At 42.0% G+C, this 19,275-nt stretch overlaps 1 protein-coding gene across 13 annotated transcripts in view; it reads left to right on the top strand.

Annotated features, from left to right (window-relative positions):
* The window catches only part of LOC308220817 (multidrug resistance-associated protein 1), a 57,969-nt gene extending 38,709 nt beyond the window's left edge, over positions 1 to 19,260 (top strand). For 10 of the 13 annotated variants that reach the window (XM_080617292.1, XM_080617291.1, XM_080617290.1 and 7 more), the window contains 12 exons: positions 5,049 to 5,133; positions 6,393 to 6,531; positions 8,024 to 8,231; positions 8,987 to 9,297; positions 10,141 to 10,340; positions 10,825 to 10,951; positions 11,311 to 11,412; positions 12,374 to 12,520; positions 13,733 to 13,891; positions 15,391 to 15,557; positions 16,311 to 16,505; positions 17,773 to 19,260. In XM_080617292.1, coding sequence (XP_080473418.1) covers positions 5,049 to 5,133; positions 6,393 to 6,531; positions 8,024 to 8,231; positions 8,987 to 9,297; positions 10,141 to 10,340; positions 10,825 to 10,951; positions 11,311 to 11,412; positions 12,374 to 12,520; positions 13,733 to 13,891; positions 15,391 to 15,557; positions 16,311 to 16,505; positions 17,773 to 17,881 — 1,949 coding nt within the window. In that variant the 3' untranslated portion in view covers positions 17,882 to 19,260. Of the gene's footprint in view, positions 1 to 5,048; positions 5,134 to 6,392; positions 6,532 to 8,023; positions 8,232 to 8,986; positions 9,298 to 10,140; positions 10,341 to 10,824; positions 10,952 to 11,310; positions 11,413 to 12,373; positions 12,521 to 13,568; positions 13,703 to 13,732; positions 13,892 to 15,390; positions 15,558 to 16,310; positions 16,538 to 17,772 lie in introns of those variants that run through there. The other 3 variants (XM_080617286.1, XR_013956780.1, XM_080617285.1) reach the window with 3 other exon arrangements.
* The last annotated feature ends 15 nt before the right edge of the window (positions 19,261 to 19,275 follow it).

The raw sequence follows: 19,275 nt of genomic DNA, 5'->3' as shown, positions 1-19,275 counted from the left end.
AGCTCATTTTTCTAGCAGATACTCTTGACTTTCGCTTCTGCTTTACAAAACAGCTGTAGAACTGCACTGATACAGGAATGTACTTTAGATATTTTACCTGTAGATGGTCATAGTATTGGATTTTAATAATGGAACTTTGTCACTTGCCTCCATCCTGTTTTCTTCAGTGGTTTGCTTGTGGTGATTTCCTGATACTCCCTCATGTGCTCACGCTGAAAAGTATGAAGGGTGCTTGCACTGTGCTGACAGGCTAAGTTGTTGCCATGTGCTTGAGGCTGCTTTGTTAGCACGTGTCTGTTGTTGACTGCTGGAGAGCAGGCTCTCCAGAACAAGAAAGGGATTGAGATCACTAAATATTATTAAAAATCACAGGTTCTTGGGTAAACACAGAGTAGTCTCTGATGGGAGTCAGCCTGAGCTAGCTGGAAAGGATCTGTACACCCAGTTTGAAAAGGAGGCTTCCTTATGTCTGAAGCCATAAGATGGAGCAAAATAGAAAACTCTAGATTGGTGCTTTCTCAGTGAAATACGTTCTGCTTCTTCTGCCCAGCCTCTGAGGTTTGACTGAAAGTCTGCTCCCCATTGCCGCCCAGGCCTTCTATCCCATTGGAATTCTTGAGGATTACTTGCTGTCAGTGTGCTGTACTGCTTCCTTTCCCATCCTCAGCTTTATGGGGTTTCTTCTGAGTGTGGAAAAACGCCCCACTCGAAAGCTGCCCCCATGTGAGTCTGCAGGATGGCTCAGAGGGAATGTGTGAGCTTTCCCTTCTTTCCAAGCATCCTGCTTGACAATGACAATGACAAAGACAATGATAAGGGTGGCAGCAGTAGCTGCTCAGTGAGCACAGGGAGTGCAAATGTGCAGTGCAGCTGCTTTCAGCTGTGGGTACATGAAATGGATGTCCTACTGCATCTGTGGCACGTAATCTTCTCCAAAGTAACTGGAACTATTTGTAAAATAACCTACCAGGTTGTATAGGAAGCATCCAAATTATTTTTGCTTTTAGTGGCTGTTCTGTTCTCTGGCATTTAGTGTGGCAGATTTGCTGATGCCAGTACTACTCCTGCCTGTGCAGACTGGTCTGGAGTCATGGATGTGCCCTTGACTCCTGTGAGTGTGTGTCTGTTTTGGTGTCATCCTGTGTCCCCATCTGGATGTGTTCTGTGTTCCTCTTCTCCCCTCTTACTGGTAGCTGTTCCTGCAATACTTCTTGGTCTAGAGGTAGCAAATAGTTACTTTAAAATCACCTTTATTATGACTGTTTTCCCTTGTCTCCCATACAAACTAATGCAGCAGATTTCGTTTTTGGTTCAATGTATGAGGGGTTGGGGTTTTGCTGGTTTTTTTCCATATGCTTTCAGCATAAACTTTGGTTTGTCCTTTGAAAGCCTAGAGCTATATTTAGTGTTTGTGGGGAGTAGGAGTGGCTCCAGAGAATTGAAACTGCATCATAAGGTTGAAATATTTTTTAACTGCCTTCTTCATCTTTAGTCTTGACTGCAGTACCTGATAGAGATGTACAGCACAATTAGTAACTCAGAATCTGATTTGCATTGCGTGGGCTGTGCTTCAAGTGTTTGTCTCCCCAATATTTTGCTCCATGACTTTGCACTCAGAAAAAGAGCTGTGAAAGACCTTTTAATGGCAATTTAGTTCTTTTTTTTTTTATATGAGAAATGTCAGGCTCACTCTGTTTTGGCTTGGAGGGGAAGTGGGGTAAAAGTACTCTGAGAACTGCTGAGGCTCTGGACTGTACAGTTTAGTTCAACAATGTACATATCTTGAACTGTCTTGATGTGTCACTCACAGCTGTCGGATCTGAAGGTCTTTGGCTTTTTTTCTTAGATTTTGTGGACTTAACTCCCTAAATGCCAACTCTTGTCCCATATAAAGTAGAATGTGCTGGTTGGGAAAGGTAGTATGGTACATGAGTAAGATTGGCAGGGCCTTGTTTGGCCTCTATAAATTGCTTCCCAATTGCAGCATAGAGGGGAAAGAAAAAGAATTTACTTATTTTCAAGTGCTGAAATTGAAAGGAAGGCAGCTTCCTGGCTTTGTGTTGTACACTAGGTACTAGTGTGTATTTCGTTATAAAAATGAATTCTGTGCTACGAGCTGGGATTTCATATCTGTAAGGAAAAGTATTGTGCCTTCATGATCAACAGTGTCTCCCAGTTATAGCCTATCATGCTTCTGTTTTGTGGCTGTGCTTCTTTCTAACAGCATGAGGCTAAAGTAAGCTTAATAGCAATGTTGGATAGTTAAGATAGCTTGAATGATGCCTGTAGGGATGGTTGGGTGCTTCTCTCCTTTCTGACTCCTTGGAAGGCAAGAGTTAGCGATTGAATGTGCTGGCTCTTTTCCAAATGTTGTTGTGATAATTCAGGAAGCATGTGTCTGTGTTAGGAAATGATCTGACTTCCTCTTAAATTCTTTCTACTTCTAGCAAAACTCGACTCTTTCCTTTCTCTCTTGTAAAGTAAAAGCAATCTGCAGCCTCTGCCCCAAATGGTAGAAGCAAATACTCACTTAGGGTGAGGGCTGTTAGGGTATCAAGACGCTTGGAAGAGTGAAGTACCTCACTATTTTATACTAAACTGTCTATGCAGGATGATGACTGGGGGCTACAGAGTAGATAGGGTGAAGTAAACCTGTGCTACTACAGCTCTCCTCTCAGAATAGCAGAGCTGTGGGAGGAACTATGCAGCCATGTGGACAAAAGTTGCCATGCAGATAGGTGTATCACATGATGCTTTGCATCTTCAGTGTTAAGGTCAGGGACTTGAATGAAGTCTCTTCCTCACCACTGGGGAAGATGCATGTAGTAGTTCCCTGTACACAGTGACGGTTTTCTGTCACTGTGTACCGGGAACACAGTGTTTTCTGATTGTTAATATGAGGCCACTTTAGAGTCACTTTTTTTGATTCTTTCTTCATTAGTGCAAATATTGAAAGAAAGGAAGTTTCTTGATCATTCACTGGGAGCTGTCCAATTTGGATTTTTCTTTTTCCTCAAGGTTGTCTTTTGTTGGCTGTATATAAGGCTTGGGATTAAAAAGAAGTCTATTTCAGCAAATTTGATCCTGCCTTTGGCATTTGTTGCTTTGTGGTTTAGGTTGTGCTATTTGGGTGTGTTTGTGTTTGTAACGATTGAAAATGGCTGAGTGTGTTCTGGAAAAAGTTAATTACATATACTTTTAGATTCAGATCCTTCATTAGAAGGAGCAATTCAACCTCTGGAAACAGGTAACCGCTTTTTTGCCATGTGACTTTATATTAGTGTATGCATTGGAGTAATACGAGTAGCTGCAGTTCATTTACAAGTGATTGAGTTGTTACTAGAAGAATTTTGTCTGCACAGTAGAAGGTAACTGCTTGGTTTGCATGGTACTTTGTGTGATGCTACAACAGTTGGTTTGTCAGCTTGTAATTCCATCAGAAGGAATTCTTTATCTCAAACACTTCCATGAGAAAGTTTTAGATAAACTTGAAAGATGCATGCTGGACTTCAGACTGTAGTGAGTGTATCTGGAGAGGCGTCATTCAGGACTGAGCCCTAAAAGTTTTTTTTCTTCTCATATGTGTTTTCTGTACTTTGCAGCTGTTCCCTTTTTTAGAATTTCTGGACACATTTTCCAGTAGCCCTCATTTAGTGAGCTTGTTCCCTGTGTGCACGTGCCAGATTTACTGTGGCATTTTTCATTTTCAAGAGTTAAATGCAGTATAAGCAGGATATCTTTGTAGCCTACAACATGAAATCAAATTTAAGAGCTGTTAGGGGAGGATGGTTTATTTGTGGGATTGCTTTCTTCATGTGGGTTTAGAACTTCAGTGATTCTCTCAGGCAATACGAGGCTGGAATGCTTGCTGGTTTTCAGAAGGGAGCCTTTAAAAATAAACGCTGTCCAGTGCTTAAAATAACCAGTAGTCCCATATTGGCTTCCTCTTACCCATATAAATAGGAACTGAGTCATTCAACTTTTCACTACTTCAGATTTTTTGCCTTTTTACTGCTTCTAGATCACACTGAAGAGTTTAACTTTGGGTATTTAGAGTAATGAACCAATGTTCAGTTTGCAGACACAGGAGGGAACAGCTTTATGTCCAAGCAGTCCACACCTAATGTACTAATGAACTGGGGTTTTATATATATATATATATATATATTTTTTTTTTTTTTGCTTTAATATAAAAACATGAAAACTTCAGACTCCAGATCGACACAAATGTTCCTGCATATCTTCTGAATAGATGCAGGTGGGGTTTTCTGTTTGCATAAATTATGCACAGACCCTTTCAAATGCAAAATTCTTTTTGCTGCAAATTGTGAATTAACTTCATACCTGAAAATAAAGTTCTGTTCACCTGACACCTTATTCTTTAGGAGTCAGTCATTTGTCTTGTATTAGGAAAATTGTAGCATAAGTTGAACATCGAAGTTTTGCTCCTGGCACTATATTACACTGAATTACGTTGCTCAGAGAAAGCTGAATATTTCAAGCTGACTGGCTCTGTGAAATGTTTTAGAGAATTGTCTCATGTGTGCTGCATCTTGTTACAAGTGGGATGGTGTGGGATAACAAGACTAAAATTAATAGCACATGCCTGCTGTTATTACAGCTTACTCACTTACTAGAACGTCTTCTCATTGAGCTCTAAGATGAAAATAATTTATAGTTAACTGTGTAAAAGATGTGGTTTGAAGAGGAATGGTTGGAGTGGGTATCCCTATCAGCCTCTTTCCCCTGAATGAATCATAATGTGACTTGGTATTGTATGCTTTAACATAAGTCCTCACTATTATGTTACTTTATTATTACTGACCTACATTTGGTAGAAAAATAAATGCTCTTTAATGACCACTAATGGTGTTGGAGGTGGAACTGAACCGATTTGTTCACCTGGTCAGTTATCTGTTAGTGTCTGTAAATATTTGTGTTCCCTGGTTTGTTGGCACATTGAGACTGCACCTGGCATCTAGGATTGAAATGAAACCTTTTTATTTCACTGTCTCACTGTTTTCTTGTTTACATTTTCACCCCTCCAGATACAAACAGTCCATCTGGAAAGGAAGGAAAGCCTGTAGAAAATGGAATGCTTGTGAATGAAGCCTCTGGAAAGTTGATGCATAGGTGCATTGTCTGTCTGTCTGTCTCTCGTCCCCCATCCCTTTTCCATCCTGTTACTCAGCTGTGGATAAACAGTCATTTGGTGGTTATGGTAATTGTTAGAGAAAAATGTATCATGCTAGATCCAGCAGCCTGAGAGAGTCAAGGCTGCTGCTGCTCCGTGGCTCAAGGTCCAACGGGAGGAAGGATGAAGATGTACTCCCATCAGGCATGTGCACACAGCGTATACTGTCCACATGACCAGCCACACAGATCGTGAACACTTAAGAGCACCCCACAAACACAGCACCAAGTGGCCTCATCCTGTTCCCATCTCTGGCTGAGCAGGATGGAGGTTCACTAGTGAGAACATATATAATATGTACACATTAGATCTCTCCATTAGATGGGCTTAGATGCTCAGTCTGCCCAGTAACTGCCCCTAGATCCCAGTCTTCCCAGTTGCTTATACCTGGGTATATGAACTTCTGAGGCTGGAGCCACACTCCATTTGCTGGTACAGATTATTGTGCGTTTGTGTCTACACACACAGAACTCTCATGCTGTTCTTTCCATGTGAAGAAACTATTGCATTATAATAAACTGTGGGTTTGGCTTGCATAAAAGGGAGAGTATCGCATTGGCTAGGTAAGCTTTCATATGCTTTCCTGAGGCTTCTGCATTTGACGGCTGTCAGATGGGATCAAGTGCCAACTGGACCTTTAGTCTGACCTAATAGAGCTGCTATTCTGCTTGAGAGAGGCTAAAGGCAATCACTATGATTATACCTTCCCAAAATCATCTCATAGTCTATGCCTTCATGGTGCTCTAGAGATTCTGTATTTCTGAAAGCTGATGAGTGCCTGGGAGTAAAATTGTCCATTTTGATGCCAGTTCGGGTACCCTTTTTGCACTTTCAACGTCTGCAGCGTATATATGATTATAGGCTTTGTAAAGGCTGATGTTGATGATCACCAGGTGTTCCTCTCTCTGAAGTTTGATTACACAACCAAGACTTCTTTGACTGAGTAGCATGTTACTCATATCTGAAGATGGGTACTTGGGAGCTGAATGCTGTCTCAGAGGATTTAGGAGTGGGAGGATTCAGGGGAGGAGGGAAGCACTAGTAACCACTGGCCTGATGAGGGCTGCTTAGGAGATTGGTTATGACCATTGTAATGTAAGACAGAGTTGGAGCCATGGACTGTTCAAATCTATTTATGAAGTAAACAAATACCTGGCCTGTATCATGCCAAGACTGAAAAATATATGTCTTCAAATAGGCAGCTCAGTAACTCTTCAACATACAGCCGAGACACTGCGAAGTCACAACACCACAGCAGCACAGCAGAGCTGCAGAAGCCACAGGCTGAAAAGAATTCCTGGAAACTGACGGAGGCTGACACAGCAAAGACAGGGAGGGTAAGGTCTCCTGTTCCCACTTCCTGCACCCTTTTTCAGTTTCAGAAAAATCCACAGGGCTCAGGAAGCAATAGCTTCTGAAGCCCATGTAACTGATGTGAGAAAGGGCTGAGTGGATTTCTTGGACTCGCTGCCTGTTGTGTAGTACTTCATAAAAGTGTTGCTGTGCCTCCTGCTCCCAAAGCTGAGCCCCAGGTTTGCCTGCAGAAAGAGTGCTGACACTAAATCTTTTGTTTAAGATGGTGGGCCTCACCATATCAAAGTTTAAAAGGAGGACTGAAAACCTTGCAACTATTTCTTGGAGAGAGGTTGTGACAAATTAGGTGACCTAATGAAATGTGCTCTTCAGTGTAAGGAGCTGGAATTGAATCAGATGAATTTAAGCCAAGTTTCTACTGTAGACACAAGTATCTAATCCCAGAATACCCAGGGCTCTCTGAGAAACCTAACAGGGATGTTCCTGGGAAAATGGCAGTTACACCTCCTAGCAATGTTGCTTGAATCCTCTGGTTAAAGATAGATCATAGGATACAAGCCATGTGAGCACTAATTAAAGGCCATATAATCTTATGGTAAAAAGCGAGAGCCAAAACCTGGAACTACTTAGTAAAGTTTCTGGCTCTGCCACTGATGCCCTGTGTTATTTCAGGCAGCACTCTCCCTACTCTTTCCTTTCCCTTGGAAGACAAGGGAAAGATGATATGTGCCTGCCCTTGAAGGGATGTTGGTTTTGGCACATCTCCATAGAATGCTTTGTATCTTGTGTTCCTGTCATGGCTTAAGCCCAGCTGGTAACTCAGAACCATGCAGCCGCTCGTTCACTCCCCCCTGTTCTTTCTCCCCCAGCTCCAGGAGGGATGGGGAGGAGAATCGAAAGAATGTAACTCCCACGGGTTGAGATAAGAACAGTCCAGTAACTAAGGTATAACACAAATCACTACTGCTACCACCAATAATAATAATGATAAGGGAAATAACAAGGGAAGAGAATACAAACACTCACCAGCCGCTGACCGATACCCAGCCCGACCCGAGCAGCAATCTGGGCCTTCTGGGTAACTCCCCCCAGTTTATATACTGGGCATGATGTGCTGCGGTATGGAATACCTCTTTGGTTAGTTTGGGTCAGGTGTCCTGTCTCTGCTTCCTCCTGGCTTTCTCTCCTCCCTGGCAGAGCATGAGACTTAGAAAGTCCTTGGTCAGAGTAAACATTACTGAGCAGCAATTAAAAACATCGGTGTTATCAGCTCTGTTCCCAGGCTGAAAGTCAAAAACACAGCACTGCACCAGCTACTAAGGAGGAGAAAAATGACTGCTACTGCTGAACCCAGGACCATTCCCAAGCAGTGGCTCTCTAGAGTGCAGCTGTTGTGTTTTTATGGCCTGATGCAGGGATACTGACTTTATAATAGGTGTTGAAGAAGGGGGAATTGCTGATTTTTGAAACCTGATCTGCAAAATGAGTATTTCTTTTTTTTCCTTCTATTTTCAGGTAAAGGCAACAGTGTACTGGGACTATATGAAAGCAATTGGACTCTTTATCTCTTTCTTGAGCATTTTCCTCTTTATGTGTAACCACATAGCATCCCTGGCTTCCAACTACTGGCTAAGTTTATGGACAGATGATCCTGTTATCAATGGGACACAGCAGTACACAAATGTCAGACTGGGAGTGTATGGAGCACTGGGAATTTCTCAAGGTTTGCTTGTTCTTACCTGTTTAAGTAGCTGGTTCAGAATGTTTCTAATACTGTTGGTGAACTTGTATCTTGAGAACTGCAGCAGCAGTTTGCTAAGGATTTGAGTGTGGGTTTTCATAGAAAGCTGAAAAACTTGCAAATAAAACAAACAAAGGGAAACCAACCTGTAAAATTATTCAGTTAGTGAATATGGTTTTCTGTCATTTGTACAGAAGGAGAACAAAAGTGGTTTTGCAGGGGCTGATGAGCCAGCAGTTGGTGACAAAATGTCTGACCCGAGAAATGGCTCCTTGGCCTGTCAACAAACTGTGCTAGCCTGCTTTTCAGGGACTTTGTCACAGGAGGCCGTGGCTACGTTGCCTCCTTGCACATGCAGCCTGTCTAAGCTGCTCAGGCTGGTGTTTCCTCTGACTGCTTGTGGGTCTGTCCATGGCACCATGGGAAGTCCAGCTCAGCAGTTTTTTGTTATGTGTCTTCTTTGTGGTCAAAGTTTGCTTGCCATTAAACCTAATACTCCAGCTACACCACTTCAGAACTGCTATAAAAATCCTGCTATAAAAGCTAAATGCCGCATTAAAATTCAGTGGGTTTACTCCAGAAAAGCACTCAAATGTTGCATGAAACTTTTTAATGAGAGAAATGTGATGGTTTTAGTATTTTTTTTTGTCATACTATACATGTGCTAATGGTAAATGATGACAAAATGAGGAAAATGTTTTATGTGAGAGCAGTTAAAAACAAGTCTTCTTTTCTAGGTATCGCTGTGTTTGGCTACTCAATGGTTGTGTCGATAGGGGGAATATTTGCTTCACGACACCTGCACCTTAACCTGCTGCACAGCGTCCTCAGGTCTCCAATGAGTTTCTTTGAACGTACACCCAGTGGCAATCTGGTGAACCGTTTCTCTAAGGAGATAGATACCATTGACTCCACCATTCCACCCATCATCAAGATGTTCATGGGCTCAACATTTAATGTAATTGGGGCTTGCATCATCATTCTGCTGGCCACACCTATAGCTGCTGTTATTATTCCACCTCTGGGACTTGTCTACTTGTTTGTGCAGGTAAGGAGTCCCTGGGGCACTAGGACCAGCAGTCGCTCACCCTCTGTTATTTAAGACAGTTCTTACTCTGCACCAGTGTTTGACTTGAATCATGCTTGGCTGACTGTGCTTTGTATGGTTTACTGACTAGTTGATGTTAGCAGGACATTTTCTTCCATTGTCAAGTGTAGAATGACTTCTGTGCATAAGGTTATCCTTTAATACCTTAGCAAACTTTATAAAAATGCCATTAGATTTTGAGGCAAATTTTGCACAGCTTGTTGCTCAGAGCCCAAATACAGAAAACCAATGAGCTTTTCTAAAACTTCCTGCCAAACAAAAGGGTAACCTTTAGAGGGGTATGTATGCATTGCTGGTGTGCCTGTTTTGTCAGAATATTGTTTACAGAGCGAGAGAAATTATGGCAGCCCTTCACTCTTGTCTTGTGTAGGCAGGGTGTGCTTGCTTCACTCTTGCTTTACTCTTAGAAATCTAGTAAAGTCAGATAGGAGAGAAGAAGCTGGATTTTGACTTTGACTCATGAATTAGTGAATCTATTAGGCTCCATTACTAAACCATAAAGGCAGTGATATGTGTTTTATAATGTTGAACTGAACTTGCAGGGAAGAGAAAGAGGAGAAAACGGCCATCTCATGAGACAGTTTGATTGGCAGTTGCTTAAAGACCACAGCGTGTATGTAATGATATTTTAGGCCTGAAAGTGTTGGAGGAGGCATGTATTCCCATGTGAAAGTTGAATCTCTGTACAAAACAGCCCAAACAGCAGGGGACTCTCTTATGATTCCCTTTGTATTTTCAGATGCAGTCTGGATGTAACCATAATTCTCATACTCTGATTTGCAGAGATTTTATGTGGCCACTTCTCGCCAGCTCAAACGCCTCGAGTCTGTCAGTCGTTCTCCTGTGTATTCTCATTTCAATGAGACCCTCCTGGGAGTCAGTGTCATTCGAGCCTTTGAGGAGCAGAAACGTTTTATAAAGCAGAATGACATGAAAGTGGATGAAAATCAGAAAGCTTATTATCCAAGCATTGTTGCAAACAGGTAACAGTGGGGTTAAAATACTGAAAGGCAGTTATATAGGGAGGACATCAATCACAGCTCTCAGCATACTTGTCCAGGGTAGGGAGCCTGTGTTGATATAGCTGTTTGACAGATGTTTTGTTCAAACTCCTGTGATGAAATTAAGATCTTAAGAATTTCTCTCCTTTCTGAGAATTCCTACTTTACTTCTAGATAATTATTGTTTAAACGTTTTAATTCATTGATCCCAATGTTAACTACAACTGCTTTCTGAACAGGAATTTATGCATCTGAAAGGTTTATTAATTTTGGATGCCTCTAGGTTTGCATGCTGCTGGAGCAGAACCTCAAATATCTCTCCAGTTCCTGTGTCACTGGTGGTATGCAGATGCCATATTATTAATCTTTTCAAAACCAAGCTGTGACAGAACACTGGTTGACCATGTTTCTAATTAATCTCTCAGTGAATTACCAAACAGATGCATTACAGTTTTCTGTCTTGCAGGTGGCTGGCTGTCCGTCTGGAGTATGTGGGGAACTGTATTGTCCTCTTTGCAGCATTGTTTGCAGTGATGGCACGCAACAAACTCAGTGCAGGACTGGTTGGCCTCTCGGTGTCCTACTCACTGCAGGTAATTTTACCTTAATTAAAAAAAAGGCTCCGAATTGTAAGACTGCATCATAAAGTCAGAACGTTGCTATGGCTTTGGAGGGAATATAGGAAAAGAATAATAACTACAAGTAGCATGTAAAAAGATGCTGAGAAGTTCCTTCTGTGCCTTGCCTATGTGAGGGGATATGGCTAAGACAACTCATCCCCTGCATATTAAAGGCATCTGGACTTTCCTGCTGTCCAGCACTGATTAGCCAAGATCCTGTCTGCGTTTATGCATTCCACAAACTTGCAATGCTTTGGTTGTTTTGAATTTTTCATTTATTGCAGGGAACTTACTTAGTGTAAAGTGCTTCTAGACTTCTTTTCTTCTTGCAGATTACAGCATACTTGAACTGGCTAGTTCGCATGTCATCTGAGCTGGAAACCAACATTGTTGCTGTTGAAAGGGTCAAAGAATATGCTGAAATGGAGAAGGAGGTACATTGAGTTGTCCATCACATCTGTAGAAGTCAGTGCTCTGTTCTGAGTTCTCGCCCATGGCCTGGCTGAATGGGGTTAGAGCTGGGCATGTCCTCTGAGCTGAGGGAAGAGTAGAGCTTAGTGCTGTCAGTGCCCTCCCTCTAGGAACAAGCTGGATCTTTGTGGGTAATTCCTGTGACTGCTTTTGATGTGTATCCAATGATATTTACACCATGTTATTTAGCAAATGTGGTGTTCTGCCCTGGGCTAAGCAGTAGAGCTGTAGAAATGTTTTGGTTTCCTATGTCCTTAAGCAGTATTTTTTAATTTTTCTTTTTGCTCTCAGTGTGGTGAGTAAAGAGGCTTTACTTTTTTTGTTGCGATTCAGATCACCCAACAACTCATTTTATCTGCAATTGGCTGCAGAACAGAGTTCCCCATGGCTTCTATTTGCCTTGCCTGTCACTTGAACCTGAACTTGCAGTCAAACATTATGAGGACCCTTCCTAAGTTTTTTGTTTTTCAGGTTCACTGTTTATACAGTTAAAAGCCTTTTGGCACTGGTAGTAAATTCAGCAGGGTAGGTTCTCTCCTCTCCCATCTCTGTGGGAGGCTGAGGCAGCAGCTGTTTATTTTACCAGGTTGTTAATCTTCTGGTGGTTATATCTCAGATAAACTGCTTCTAGTTGCATGTCTGGCTTCCCCAGTGGTTTCCTTACCGTGCTGGGGGTGTACAGTTAGGTTACTTGAATACGTGCTGCCTGTATGATTCTGCCTTTTATAAGAGGAAAGTTTAATCAGCAAGTGGGACTTGTGATAGCAAAGCCTTTGGCTACATATACCACTTCATCTGCCTTGAGGCAACTCTTTCCTTCTCTCCCATCATCATCACAGTTCCTTTTGTAAATTATGTACTAACACTGAGTCCATGTTCGGTTGAAGGAGGAACTGATTGGATGTGTTTGTGTGGTTCTTTCAGGCTGAATGGAGTATTGAACAAACTGCCCCAGCGAGTACCTGGCCTGAGGAAGGGAAGATTGAGTTTCGAGGCTATGGTTTACGTTACCGGGAAGACTTGGATTTGGTTCTGAAAAGCATAAATGTTACCATAAATGGGGGTGAGAAGGTAATGAACCTGAATTTATAGTAGTGTTACTGTTCATAAGCCTGCGTGTGTAAGCCAAAGCCAGGTCTAACCCTGTTCTGTAGTGTGTCGTGTCTTTAAAAACTAGAAGAGCCTCTGTAGAATCAGTCTTAATGTGACTGGCATATACAGTGGGCTCTTACCCTTTTCAAGATGCGTCTTGCATCATGGGATAAAGATACACTATTATGTGGACTTGTGAAGTATCTTTTTGTCTAGTTTCATAAGGAAGTGAGGTTTATGCTGTCTTCTCTCCTCTTCCCACGAAATTTTGCTTATTTGTTTGCTGTAACCAAAGAGGAGTACAGGTTGCAGTGAGATTAAGTTAATTATAGTCTTAAGAAAATGAGCTACGATGTAGGAGGGGGAAACTCTGAATCTAGTGTGGCAGAAGTTGCAAGGTGAGACTCTGCAGGAAAATTAGAATAGATTCTCTGAATCTAGCCAAACCAACAATGATACGTGCATGTGTCTCTTGCTGCTGCTTTGCCCACGCACTCTCATGCATTCTTCCTCAGTCCTGTATAGATTCTGTGGTGTCTAATAATAATGTGTTCTTGCATGGCAACATAAAAGGTAGCTGCAAGATCTACTGCCTGGCTTCCTTATTTGTGGTATCCAACTAGGCATTTGCTTTTTTTCCTGAGTGCCCACTTTCTACCTATATGGGCAGAACACTACCTCAAACCTAGTGAGAAAGGGCGGATGTCAAGAGAGACATCAGGTGACCAAAGTAGCAATCTTTTATTTTTATTTAAAAAAGAATTGGTGAAGACTTCAGTCTAACTGGGAAGCAAAGCATACAGTATGAAACAGAGTGCTTTTGGTATGTGTTTGCTATAAATTCAAATGAGATAAGTGTCAAGTCAGCAGGTATGACTGTGAAGTGTGCATCAGACAAAGGATTAGGGAACCTTGGCTGCCTCTACCCAGCTCCATCTGCTTTTCTAGAAAAATAGAAAACTTAGGTGATTGGATTGCAAATTTTGAGACTGCTTTTTGTTCTTGCCTTTTTTTTTTTCATATCCAGTGATTTTTCTTCCCCTTTCATCAGCCTCAATTTGTTGCTGTTTTGGAGTTTCGATAGCCCAGCAAATATGACAACCCTCTGAAAATGTGTCCCTTTCAGGTGGATGCTTGGGAATGCTTTAACTCTTCTGCGAAGTAAGTTGTTCCTGTATTTCTTCCCAACAGATTGGAATAGTTGGAAGAACAGGAGCTGGAAAATCCTCACTTACTTTAGGTTTGTTTAGGATTAACGAAGCAGCTGAAGGAGAAATTATTATTGATGGAGTTAATATTGCAAAGATAGGGCTCCATGACTTGCGGTTCAAGATCACCATCATCCCTCAGGTAGGCGTGAAATCCTGTCCTTACCAGAACTCATTCTGTAATGGTGCTGTTGCTCTAATATACTGGGGGCAATCTTCCTTGTCTGATTTATAGCTATGAAATAGAATCATTTCAGCATGCTCTTTTCATGGAACTTGAAACCAAGCTTTTTTCCTAGACTGGCTTCCATTTGCTTGTGCTTGTAACAAGTAGGACCTTGGCTATGGCTGAGTTGCAATGTGGAAGCAACACCTCGGCCTTTGGACTCGTGGGCTTTGTCAGAATCCCGTGCTAATCAGTTAAGTACTACAGGCAGCTTTTACTGACTGGGCAGGTCTGATCCCAGCTGAACACCTGATGGGTGTCACTTGGTTAACTGAGACCATTGCTTTTTTGTCCAGTAGAGGGGAAGTTAGGTCCAAGTATTTTCAGTTGGAGAGAGCCCTCAGGAGTTTTTTTAGAGATCAGTTTCCACTTTTACTTTAGGTAGTTCCATTCTTTTTAGAAACAGAATGAAGGTATGGCGTAGTCTAATTTGTGAGGGATTGGGATTATGCATTGAGATTTCAGGCTTGATATGCACTCTTTGGGCCTTTGTACAAAGAATTCTGACTTTGGAAGGATCTCGTGAGTGAGGCATGCAGTACTGTTCACTCACAGAAACTTGCACGTAACTGTTCCAATCTAGCCCAGCAGATGTTGGTTTGATAGTCCAGAACATTTGGAAATAGAGTTTTACAAGTACGGGGCTTAGTCTTAAGTCTTCTTGTTCTTACTGTGTGGCCTTTATTGCCTGCCTGTTCTGATTCACAGTAAGATCATAAAATGATATATAAATCACCATTACAGGATGCTGGCAAAAACAAGTGAGCACACTGCAGAAGGTTTTCTGCACCGATTCTTTTGGAAATCTATGGAGAACTTTTTCCTTTTGATCAGTTTGCACCAGTCATCAGGCTGACACTACTATGTCAAAAGTATTTCCAAAGTAGTATTTCTCCACGTCCAGGAAAAAACTGCATTCATTCCATTAATACTGCAGCTGAAGCTTTCTGAAATATCTATAAATGGTGTAATTCACTAAGAAATGGAAAGCTGGCCTAGGAGTCCCTGCTGATAGAAGGTTGAGGAGGGAGTAGCTGTTCTTCAACTAAGTAGCCCAGTAAAAAGGAAATAGGCTGTTTTGTTTTCTGTGGAGATTTTTTGTTGTTTGTTTGTCTGTGTTTTTTGATTGGTTGGTTGGTTTTTTCCTCACTGGATTCATGAGTTACTGACTCATGGAAAGGACTGGAGCCACCAGAGTATGCAGAGGGGCAGAGGTCAGGCCCCAAAGAGGCATGAGGAGTAAGGATGAGGGAGAAGAACTTGCTGTTATTGGAAAAAGTGAGGTCTTACTCCTAAATCCAGTAGATAAGCTTGCTTGCAACTGCATTTGGACATGTTATTTTCCTTTCATTGAGTACTTTCAGAGCACTTGCCATGTTCTGTGTACGTTGTTAATGACCTCTTTCTGTAATTAGGATCCAGTATTGTTTTCTGGCTCTCTGCGTATGAATCTTGATCCTTTCGACCAACACTCTGATGAAGACCTTTGGAGGTCTTTGGAGCTGGCTCACTTGAAAACCTTTGTATCGTCCCTTCCTGATAAACTTAATCATGATTGTGCTGAAGGTGGCGAGAACCTCAGGTATGTCAAAGTACTATGCTTGTGAAATGGCCTTAAGAACTAAATGGCAACTGAGACACGTGTGTGTGTGCCCTTTATCTGCAACTAGACTCTCCATTTCCAGAAACTTTACAGCTCACTTGGGACAGTAAGTTGGTAACTAGCAGTAGGAATGCAATGTGAGCTGCCCTGTGTAAAATTTGTGGAGGGAATAGTGGAATTCCTAATCCATGACTAGGCAGTCAACTAACTAGGTTCTACTCACCATATTTTAAACTCAAGTTTGGGAATTTAAAGTAATTTAACAAATACTCAGAATGCTGTAAGGTTTGACAGCTTGGGCAGGCTTCGAAAGGATTTTGGTAGCCTGCTATTTAGAGTGAATGTTCTGAATTTATGATGGCTTTTGTCCAACAGATGCAAATTTTCTAAGCTGTTACTTTGCTTTTTGTGCAATAACAGGGATGTATGTTCAGTCAGTAGACACCGTATGAGGCCCAGTCCTCAATAGTGCAACAATTCAGTGAATCAGCCTGATGCAGTTATGATAGAACCATTTGTAATGCATTCTTTTATTACATTGCCAGAACTTCATTTTGAGGGGGCTGTAGTTTCAGATGCTCTTAGATATTCCACAGTGAAGCAGTAAGACGACCTTATCTATTATGCTGGATTCTTGGCACCTGTATTTAAGAATAAGGAATTGTTAGGCTTCAAAATGAATACTGCAAACTTGTTCTGACTTTTTCCCACTCTCCCATTCCATCTGTGTAGTGTGGGACAGCGCCAGCTGGTGTGCCTGGCACGAGCTCTGCTCAGGAAGTCCAAAATCCTGGTTCTGGATGAAGCCACAGCTGCTGTTGATCTTGAAACAGATAAGCTTATACAGTCAACAATAAAGTCTCAATTTGAAGAATGTACTGTATTAACTATAGCACATCGTCTGAACACAATCATGGACTATACAAGGTGAAGTAATACCACTTTTATCTTGAAGAATGGTATGTGTGAACTGCACTGTGCTCTACTTAAATGAGCATCTTTGTGTTTGCTAAATGTTTGCCAGTGCATTTTTAGCCACCTCTCCAGAGAGCTGCTGGAATCCCTATTTTGATGGGTGTGGTGTGTGTGTGTTCTGGCTTGTGGTGGCTGTGCTTGGGCTAGGGAGCTCCTCTGAGCCCCCTGTTGCACTGCTGTTGTGCCAGTCCTGTCCAGGCAAACTAGGAAGGAGAGGGAAGTGGCAACAAGAGTCTTTTCCTGGGTCTTGCCCTAATTTAGGCACAGCTGGAAGAGGCATCAGAACTTTTGGGAGCTCAGACAGCATAAGGAATCAAAGGAACAGGCCCTGAGCTTTTCTGAAGTTTATTCCATGTTTCTCTTTCCATCACTGTTGGTTATAGTTCATACATCCTCCCTCATCCTCAGCTGCCTTGCTAAGGTGTGGTTGAGGGCAGGGTTGTTGTCTCATAATTTCAGTTTAAGTGCTTTTGTCCTTCTTATCACAGAATGGCAGAGAGCAAAGTGACCAGTGATAAGATTTTAGTGTATTTTTATAGCAATCTTTGTGCTGTCAGTAGTGAAAGGTACGAGACAGGAACATTGCCTGTTCCAGGCACAGCACCAGCAGTACTGTCACCAGGGAACACCCAGTTCAGTCACAGTAACACCATACAGTAGCACCAGCTCAGGGCTTAGCAAGTGTCCCTGCAGTGCCTGGCCGATTAGTGGAGGTAGCTGAAGGCAGTGTTTTAACTGTGAGCTGATTTACTGACTGGTAGCTTGTTTTTTAAGCTTCCCATTTCCAGTTACATGTTTGTTTAGCACAACCTATATCTATGTTTGTATCTTGTCAGCAGAAGCTGTATAACAGCAATTGATGTGGCGCAGCATTATGGGAAGGTTATCCCAGGTCTTGCAAGGTCTTGGGGACACTGAGTGACCTTGACAAGAAGTGCTGTGAGATAGTTTCTGGCAGGCTCAGAGCACAGTCAAAAGTCTCATGGCTACCTGAAAATGACTGGGTAAACATTTGCTACATATAAAACAGACCAGGCAGGATCAGCACTGAGGCCAGAAAGGATGGAGTTAAGAACCTCTGTCCACTCATACAGTCTGGACTGTCTTTGCCTGCATATAATAGCTGTGCTACAGTCAGTTTCTCTCTGTACATATACACCTGTGTTCACTGGCCTTGTTGATCTTCCTGTGACCATTTTTTTTTCTTCTTGTTTTACAGAGTTTTAGTCCTGGACAGAGGAGAAGTGGTGGAGTGTGGTAGCCCAGAACATCTCCTTCAGCAAAAAGGCATTTTCTATAGCATGGCCAAAGATTCAGGATTGGTGTAGCATTTGAACTTGGTTAGTTCCTGTGAGGAAGAGGGAGGTGATACGTTCAGAACACAGTAACTTCCCCTGAGCTGGTGTGAACCATACAGAGCAGTTTCAGACCTAGTGAAGTCAGCCACGGCATGGTGATGGAAGTCATAGGAAAATGCAATTTTTTTTTCTTTTCTGTTTTTTTTTTACTTCTCCTCAGTACTGATTTTTAGCCGGCTTTAGGAGGTGCACGTGCACTGTGCAAAACACTTCAGAGACGTCTCATTTTTGCCTGAAATCTGTCAGTATATGCTGAAAGGTCAGGTGGAGTGATTCATCAGAGCGGTGCAGAAAGCGTTTTCATCTGCTCTTATGCTCTGAAGTTCCCCTCCCTTTTTTAAAAAACCCCAACCCAACAAACCACACAAGTTGTGCAAATGCTAGTTATTTGCTTGTTTGCTGATTCTGCATCTGATGAGCCATCTCTTCTGGGATGCACTTGGAACGTTTTGTGGCATAGAGTACCATAGTCCAAAGATATTTTTTTTCTTGTGAAATAACGTGTGCCAGACTTTCTCATTATGGCATTTACTGTACATGGTTAATGCTTTTATACATTGTCCTAAAGGTTTCATGTGTTTACAGTGTATAGCAGCAAGTTCACTATAAAATGTCAGTAGTGCTGATGTGAAAAAGCACAGTCAACTTCAGAGCAGTATTCAAGCATGTCTAGAATGACAATCACTCCAAAACCAAATTCATACAGCAGTTGCTGCGTTGCAGGATGCAATACCTGATCTTGCACACACTTCACTCAGGAATTCTGACTTGGGTGGTGAATCCTGATAAGGTCTGTGGGAACTAGGCTGAGAAGTGAGGATTTGCCTGAGCAGAGGTTGCGGGCTTGGCGTCACATTGATTGTAACACCCTTGGCTTTGGCAGCGCTGTGCTTTAATAGAAGCTCTGCTACATCAAGGACCATTAGCCTTACAGCGAAGAAACCTGCCCTTCATGCTGCTGCCGTTGACTCTTTAATTTCATGAGAAGCTGTTCTGTTAATTGGCAGAGTCTGGGTTTCAAGATCTTTGTTGAATGTTCCCTTTTCTGAGGGAGGAAAAAGTTAATTTTCTCATGTTCTGATTAGTCTTATTTTAAGAGGAAAATGCTGGAAGAAGGCAAACTTAAGCCAGATGGACTCAAATACTCAACACTCTGAGAACGTGGACTTCTGTGAATGATATTGCTGACCTTAATACTAGACAATTGTCTTCTTTAGAGTAAAGATATTTATTTTTTTGTAAATTAAGACTCTGAAATTGAGTAGACTGAAATTTTCTTTGGTATTTTTTGTAATGATGATACAAATATTTGCAGAGAAGGTGCAGTAAAAAAACTGTTTGGAAGATAACATGATGTGTCATCT

Source organism: Psittacula echo (genome assembly GCF_963264785.1).
Source record: "Psittacula echo genome assembly, chromosome: 5".
Classification (NCBI taxonomy): Eukaryota; Metazoa; Chordata; class Aves; order Psittaciformes; family Psittacidae; genus Psittacula; species Psittacula echo.
Note: the sequence above shows the minus strand (reverse complement) of the source record. Positions and strands in the feature narration are given on the sequence as shown.